The sequence below is a fragment of the Oryzias latipes genome, chromosome 6, assembly GCF_002234675.1.
Source record: "Oryzias latipes chromosome 6, ASM223467v1".
In the NCBI taxonomy this organism is placed as follows: domain Eukaryota; kingdom Metazoa; phylum Chordata; class Actinopteri; order Beloniformes; family Adrianichthyidae; genus Oryzias; species Oryzias latipes.
This window is the reverse complement of record NC_019864.2, coordinates 31,420,878-31,429,081: the sequence shown is the minus strand read 5'-3', so window position 1 is coordinate 31,429,081 and position 8,204 is coordinate 31,420,878. Positions and strand designations below refer to the sequence as shown.

Genomic DNA, 8,204 nt, shown 5'->3' with positions numbered 1-8,204 from the left:
AACTGTTGTGGTTTCTGGTGTTGTGGAGGTTGATGCTGCAACTGTTGTGGTTCCTGGTGCAGTAGATGTTGATGCTGCAACTGTTGTGGTTTCAGGTGTTGTAGAGGTTGATGCTGCAACTGTTGATGTTTCAGGTGTCGTGGATGTTGATGCTGCAATTGTTGTTGTTTCAGGTGTCTTGGATGTTGATGCTGCAACTGTTGTGGTTTCAGGTGTTGTAGAGGTTGATGCTGCAACTGTTGATGTTTCAGGTGTCGTGGATGTTGATGCTGCAACTGTTGTGGTTTCAGGTGTTGTAGAGGTTGATGCTGCAACTGTTGATGTTTCTGGTATTGTGTAGGTTGATGCTGCAACTGTTGTGGTTTCAGGTGTTGTAGAGGTTGATGCTGCAACTGTTGATGTTTCAGGTGTCGTGGATGTTGATGCTGCAACTGTTGTGGTTTCAGGTGTTGTAGAGGTTGATGCTGCAACTGTTGATGTTTCTGGTATTGTGTAGGTTGATGCTGCAACTGTTGTGGTTTCAGGTGTTGTAGAGGTTGATGCTGCAACTGTTGATGTTTCAGGTGTCGTGGATGTTGATGCTGCAACTGTTGTGGTTTCAGGTGTTGTAGAGGTTGATGCTGCAACTGTTGATGTTTCTGGTATTGTGTAGGTTGATGCTGCAACTGTTGTGGTTTCAGAGCTTGTGGAGGTTGATGCTGCAACTGTTGTGGTTTCAGGTGTCGTGGATCTTAACGCTGCAACTGTTGATGTTTCTGGTATTGTGGAGGTTGATGCTGCAACTGTTGTGGTTTCAGAGCTTGTGGAGGTTGATGCTGCAACTGTTGTGGTTTCTGGTGTTGTAGAGGTTGATACTGCAGCTGTTGTGGTTCCTGGTGTTGTAGAGGTTGATGCTGCAACTGTTGTGGTTCCTGGTGTTGTAGAGGTTGATGCGGCAACTTTTGTGGTTTCAGAGCTTGTGGAGGTTGATGCTGCAACTGTTGTGGTTTCTGGTGTTGTGGAAGATGATGGCGCAACTGTAAAGGTTTCAAACGTGTTGGAGGTTGATGCTGCAACTGTTGTGGCTTCTGGGATTGTGAAGGTTGATGCTGCAACGGTTGAGGTTTCAAACGTGTTGGAGGTTGATGCTGCAACTGTTGTGGTTTCAGAGCTTGTGGAGGTTGATGCTGCAACTGTTGTTGTTTCAGGTGTCGTGGATGTTAATGCTGCAACTGTTGATGTTTCTGAGCTTGTGGAGGTTGATGCTGCAACTGTTGTGGTTTCAGGTGTCGTGGATGTTAATGCTGCAACTGTTGATGTTTCTGAGCTTGTGGAGGTTGATGCTGCAACTGTTGTGGTTTCAGGTGTCGTGGATGTTAATGCTGCAACTGTTGATGTTTCTGAGCTTGTGGAGGTTGATGCTGCAACTGTTGTGGTTTCAGGTGTCGTGGATGTTGATGCAGCAACTGTTGTGGTTCCTGGTGTTGTAGAGGTTGACACTGCAACTGTTGTGGTTTCAGTGCTTGTGGACATTGCTGCTGCAACTGTTGTGGTTCCTGGTGTTGTAGAGGTTGATGCGGCAACTGTTGTGGTTTCAGAGCTTGTGGACGTTGCTGCTGCAACTGTTGTGGTTTCTGGTGTATTGGAAGTTGATGCAGCAACTGTTGTGGTTTCAGAGCTTGTGGAGGTTGATGCTGCAACTGTTGTGGTTTCTGGTGTTGTGGAAGTTGATGGTTCAACTGAGGTTTCTGGTGTTGTTGAGGTTGATACTGCAACTGTTGTGGTTCCTGGTGTAGTAGAGGTTGATGCTGCAACTGTTGAGGTTTCAGAAATTGCAGAGGTTGATGGTGCAACTGTTGCAGTTTCTGGTGTTGTGGAGGTTGATGGTGCAATTGTTGTGGTTTCTGGTGTTGTGGAGGTTGATGGTGCAATTGTTGTGGTTTCTGGTGTAGTAGAGGTTGATGCTGCAACTGTTGAGGTTTCAGGTGTTGTAGAGGTTGATGCTGCAACTGTTGTGGTTTCAGAATTTGTGGAGGTTGACGAAGTTGCAGGTGCCGTAGCAGCAGTTGTGGTTTTTTGAGTAGTAGAGGTTGATGCTGCAACTGTTTTGGTTTCTGGTGTTGTGGAAGTTGATGGTGCAACTGTTGAGGTTTCAGAGCTTGTGGACGTTTCTGCTGCAACTGTTGTGGTTTCTGGTGTTGTGGAGGTTGATGCAGCAACTGTTGTGGTTTCAGAGCTTGTGGAAGTTGATGGTGCAACTGTTGAGGTTTCAGAGCTTGTGGACGTTTCTGCTGCAACTGTTGTGGTTCCTGGTGCAGTAGAGGTTGATGCTGCAACTGTTGTGGTTTCAGGTGTTGTAGAGGTTGATGCTGCAACTGTTGTGGTTTCAGAATTTGTGGAGGTTGACGAAGTTGCAGGTGCCGTAGCAGCAGTTGTGGTTTCTTGAGTAGTAGAGGTTGATGCTGCAACTGTTTTGGTTTCTGGTGTTGTGGAAGTTGATGGTGCAACTGTTGAGGTTTCAGAGCTTGTGGACGTTTCTGCTGCAACTGTTGTGGTTTCTGGTGTTGTGGAGGTTGATGCAGCAACTGTTGTGGTTTCAGAGCTTGTGGAAGTTGATGGTGCAACTGTTGAGGTTTCAGAGCTTGTGGACGTTTCTGCTGCAACTGTTGTGGTTCCTGGTGCAGTAGAGGTTGATGCTGCAACTGTTGTGGTTTCAGGTGTTGTAGAGGTTGATGCTGCAACTGTTGTGGTTTCAGAACTTGTGGAGGTTGATGAAGTTGCAGGTGCCGTAGCAGCAATTGTGGTTGCTTTCGTAGTAGAAGTCGTTGGTTGAACAGTTGTGGTTATGCTGGTTGCAGCGCTGCAAACTGGTCCAGGGGTGATGTCACCAACGTTCTCCATGAAAGGCAGCCTCCCCAGGCCGGTTGCAGCTGCACATGTGTTTGGAGACACGCAGCCCAGAGCTGGATATGATGTGGAGCCGTTATTCACTGTAGATCAACACAAGGAGGTTTAGTTCAGAATGTTGCAAACATGAACAATAAGGAAGCTGATCAAATCAAGTTCTTGCTAACACGTTTTGGAATCTCTGACTCATGAGTTCTCCTCAAACACAAAGGCTGATGATTATTCCAAAGCAGAAGAAGATTCTTGAGGTCAGACTCCTAAGTTGCCATGAAAACTCACAGGTTGCTTGGAAGCAGCTGGTCTGGTCTCCTGAACACTGGACTGTAGAGCTGCACTGAGAGGTGGGCGGGTCACAGCCGGGACACGTCAGGCCGTTAGCATACGGAGGGGTAGGAACTGAAACCCAGTAAGAGATTTATTATCAACCAGACAAATGTGTAGAAGCTTCAGAGGAACATCCACATGTTTGGAAATCGGAGGTTTGCAGTAAAAAGCTGAGTGTCCGTACAAGCCAGGGTCTGGGAGTTGCAGTTGTCCGAGTTGCAGCACTGAGCCGATGCAATGGCACTGGAATAACCCAAGTTGACGGAAAAGGTTGCCGCTCCAGCCATGGGACAAAGAGAAGGAGCAGCACAGTCCTTGTAGACCCGTGTTCCTGAAGCTCCAGGTGAAGAGGCTGCAGTCAAAGGACAGTTGGAGTTACTGATGGAAACCCCACAGAACTTCCCAGAACAACATTCAGGCTTTCACTGTACGGTCATGAGAGGAGAAGAGCATACCTGTGATGGAAGCGGTTACACACAAGGTCCCTGAGCTGCAATTCTTGCTAGATGTGGTTGAACATGCTGCGTCTGCACAGGCGTCACACTGAAGAGCAGCAGCTGCAGAGACAAAAAGATTTCAGTCCAGTCATGAATATGGATCCACTTTTCTGCAGGGATCCTTTCTGATCCGGTTGTTGTGTGTAATCATGACAATGAGCGATCCATTTGGAGTCAAGGACAAAAACGTTCAAGTTTCAAAGCTTTAGAATGGAGAGTTTCCTGTTGAACTTGAAACTTCTCATCTTTCAAATATTCTATTTGATCATTTCTAAGCGTTCTTTATCCCAGAGAAATCTATTTACCCTCACATTTCAAATGTTGGACTTCCTAAAGAGTTTTCTGCAGTTGAATCTTTGAATTGAACACAAACGAAGGGAAAACCTGGAAAGAGCTGCTCAGACGTCCCAGACGCTTCAAAGATCCCAAAGTGGGAGAGAAACAGGTGAATGTTGGTTACCTGAGCTGCAGAGCGCATAGATGAGAGTCAGAGAGAAGATCAGCTTCATCTTGATGCACAGGTGACTTCTGCCGGTTTGATGCTGCTGCTGAGCAGCTGCTCTGCTTTTATGCTGCTCAGGTGACCTCAGCTCTGGGTGTGTTGCTGTGCTACAGCGTCAAACCCGTGTTACCTCCTTTGTGAGCATCACAACAAGCAGGCACACCCTTCTGAACCGTCAACATCTATTTGTGGAATATTTAGCTCAGAGAACGGGGGAACGCCCCATGAATCACAGTCAATGGAGAGAAAGAACTAAAGCATTTCTATTGATTAGTAGCTTCAGGTAAACGGGTGCGTTATGGGTCTGAAGATGACGTTCAAACACTAAAGTCCATGTCGTTCCTCATATTTGAGCATCACTTTGCTTCTGTGGGTTTTGGTAACGGTAAAGGAAAATGTCAAGTCCTTTCTAAGGAGCAGTTTCTTTTCCATTGCAGTCACGTTTTCATGCTGTGTTCATTGTGTGGGGGGGTCACAGGATCAGTGGAGGGGGTCAACGGTTTGAATCTTGGTGGTTCCTTTTTTCCAGGTCGTTTTGAACTGTAAAGCTCTGAGAGCTGCTGAAAGCGTGGAAAGATGTTTGCATGAATAAAGGTGGACTTCTATGGAGGTTCTGTCAGTATTTCAGGCAAACGACGTCCTTATTGGTTCTACATGTGAGCAGCACATATTTGCTCCTGTTTCCAGGTGTTTCTTGTTGCTGCTGTGGTTTGTTGTGTGAAAACCTGGATGAGGAAAAAGGGAGAAACGTTCCGCTGAATGAGAAGCAGAGATGCTTTCCTGCGTCGGTGCGTCTTTTGACGCTACAGAAAGTGATTGACGTGGAGTGGAATGCTTCAAATTACGGGGCAACGCTGCGGCCTGTGTCACAGTCCTGCTGTTCTCCTGAGTCCACGTCAGGAATCTGGTCCGTTCACTTCTCTGCTGCAGGGCGGGGCGCGGCACGCTGTCCTCCCATCATGCAGCAGCTGGCCCTGAGCCAGTGAGAATTAATTAAACATGGTATGGAACAAAAGACGACATCCATCCAAGAATGTACAGAGATTATAAAGCAGCTCAATTTTATTATGAAACTTTCTGTTTGAGAGATGGAATTTGAATGATTTTATGGAAAGAAAAGTCTATACACACACACACCCACACACACAGACACACACGTACAGACACACACACACAGACATATCATAACCAATAGTCAATAAAATATTAGTTTCTTTATTTTCGTGTTCAATTCAATTCAATTCAATTCAATTTTATTTGTATAGCTCAAAATCACAACAACAGTCGTCTCGATGGGCTTCAAAGTAAAACATGAACTCAAAAGGATCACGAATACGAAGAGTTCAATAGAAAAATACTAAAATGAACTAACAAACTGACTAAGCTATACTGGCATCCCTGCCCTTAGACCCCCCTTCGCGGTAAGGAAAAACTCCCAAAAAAACCGGATTCCGGAAAAAACTGAGAAACCTCAGGGGTGTCCACATGAAGGAGGGATCCTCCCCCAGGACGGACAGGCGATTTACCAGAAATCTTAGAGAAGAATTAACTTATCTAAATCTACAACTACACATTTAAAGTCCAGCAGACGAGCTTCATCCAGCCGTGGTTGTGGGGACAGTCAAAGGCGCGAGTCGAGCCGGAGACAGGAACCACAGCCAGGTGTAGGAGCAGGAGCAGAGGCGAGGTACTAGGCGAGGTAAACGGTGTTGCTCTCTCATTCTCTACCATCTCTGAGGTGTTTTTTTCATCTTGACGTTTGGGGTTTACTGTCTACATTCTGCACACATTCTGCTAATACTATTTAATATAAATAATATTAGCAGTTTTGCATGTTACCAGCATAGAATCTAAGCACACACTTCAGTTCATTTGCTGTTAAATGTCTTTTTATTAATCTTTTCTTGATAATTTTACTGACCAGTTTGTTTAAACGGTTTTTGAGTCTCATGGTGGTCTCAACTTCAGTTTATGGTCCAAAAAACGTAGCGTTAAATTGCTAATGCTAACTTTACCATACTGAACGTATTGATATCATATTTATCACAAAATATAACAGCTTTTGTCCCATTTCCTTCAATGACTTAAAAGAAAAGCATTTTTAAATCAATCATCACATTGTTGCACTGAACCATCGAGCATCTGGGAAGCCTTTCAAAAACATTCCAGGAGAACAGCAGAGGTGACTGTTGTGGAGCAGGAAGTCAGAAAGATTAAGGGGGAAGTGAGGGGCATTGAAGAGGATGAAGAGTAGAAAGGCACTTGGGTCGAGACCGGGAGTTTGGGTATGGATCCCATAGCAGATAATTACAGGGCTAGTATGACCAATACCATTAAGAAATACCATTAAATACCATTAAAAAAAAGATGTATAGCATAATAATTTCGGAATTTCCCCTTTTTTTTACTTCCTGGTTCTTCTATTATCAGACACGGTTGGGTTTTTCATGCACTGACATGTTTTGACGGACGTCTTCTGTCTTCGTCAGAGTCGTCATCAGATGGTTATGTGACGTATATAAAAACAGATGATTGTCTTATCCCCCTTCCCCTCCTATTATCACCCCCTACCCCCCCTCTCTCTAACGTCCCTCTCTCTTCTTCCCCTCTTTCCTTTTCCGTCCGGTCCAACACCAAAGATTTTCAGACATGTTTGAAATTAATAAAGTTTGGCCTCAATTACAAAAGGGGTTTATTCAGACATACCTTTGGTTTGTCTGAAGATTAATAACCCCTCTTGTTAAAGTAAAATATGTCCAACCCAAGAGGCCCTCAGCTCTCATCTGTCTGCCCAGCTGTTGGACAGGACAAGTTAAAGAAAAAAAAAAAAAAAAAAAAAAAAAAAAAAAAAACAGATGATTGTGACATCAAGGGGCGGAGTCACCTGTCAAAGTTTGACAGGTGACTCCGCCCCTTGATGTCCGTTTCCATCTGTGGTGTCTGTTTTTTTAGTGCGGAGGGTTCTTTTCCCAGTCCAGGATGTGGTTTTGATGCTTGCAGTGGCCCGTTATGGCTGATCATGGAGGCGGTGGAGATCCCAAAGCGAGCCCACACTTCCATGAACCGGAATGAGGGGGCCTTCCTGCTCTCTCATGGAAACGGGCATCAAGGGGCGGAGACTCCGCCCTCACAATCAGTGGCGGTTCGGGTACAAATGACGCCCTGGGCGAGCCACACCATTAGCGCCCCTTCAGTGCCCACAAATTATGACCCAGAAGTGCACAATTGCTTGTTATAGTTATCTTAATTGTTTAAATATTTAACAAATACAAATTATAAAAAGTGGCTTGTAAATTCCTACTGCTTTAAGTACTGTTATAAAAAAAATTCCAAAAGTAGCAATAACTTACAAGGATAACATCAGTGACAGGAGGTAGATGCACGTGGTACATCTTCATCATCTTGCCTTGCAGCAGGTGCTTCTAAATATTTTAGAAGTGCATCTAAAATGAATGGAAAAATAGAACATTGTTACAAATTACAATAGACACATATATAAAAGTAGAGGGGATTAAAGCTGTATATTTTTAATGCAATTTCTGACAAAACCCACCACAAAGTTAAATTTAAATAATACTGAGAATAAGAGACAAAGTACTGAAAACATGTAATTACAAAAATATAAATAACGTGACAGCTGGTCATCATTTTGTGTTATGCTATTTTAATAAAAGCACAACATGAGTGAAGAAATTAATTACAATTGGATATGAGTGAATATTAAAATTGTATTTAATTAGCTGAATTTAGTGCCCAAATAGAGTTGGATTAAATAAGAAATTTTGAAAGTAGAGGCTAAACGATGTAGCCTTAGCCTAACTTTTTATTCAAAGTTTAAAAAGTTGTCTTAGACTAACACATAATGACATGAACAATATTTAATATCAATTAATATACCTTTAATATACCTTTGTTCTTTTCACATTTCTCTTGGACTTCTTTTTTCTTTTTACTGGCTTCTTTTTTTTTTCTTTTTAGCTAGGGATGATTTATTA

At 43.8% G+C, this 8,204-nt stretch overlaps 1 protein-coding gene across 1 annotated transcript; it reads right to left on the bottom strand.

Moving 5' to 3' along the window:
- Positions 1-18: 18 nt before the first annotated feature.
- Positions 19-4,438, bottom strand: LOC111947556 (serine-rich adhesin for platelets-like; the record flags this gene model as incomplete). Its single annotated transcript, XM_023956171.1, has 5 exons — positions 4,168-4,438; positions 3,666-3,767; positions 3,395-3,562; positions 3,166-3,282; positions 19-2,969 (listed from the first exon to the last, which is right to left on the bottom strand). Coding segments are annotated over exons 1-5 (3,387 nt in total), but the record flags the coding sequence as incomplete, so codon positions are not given.
- Between the last annotated feature and the right edge of the window lie 3,766 nt (positions 4,439-8,204).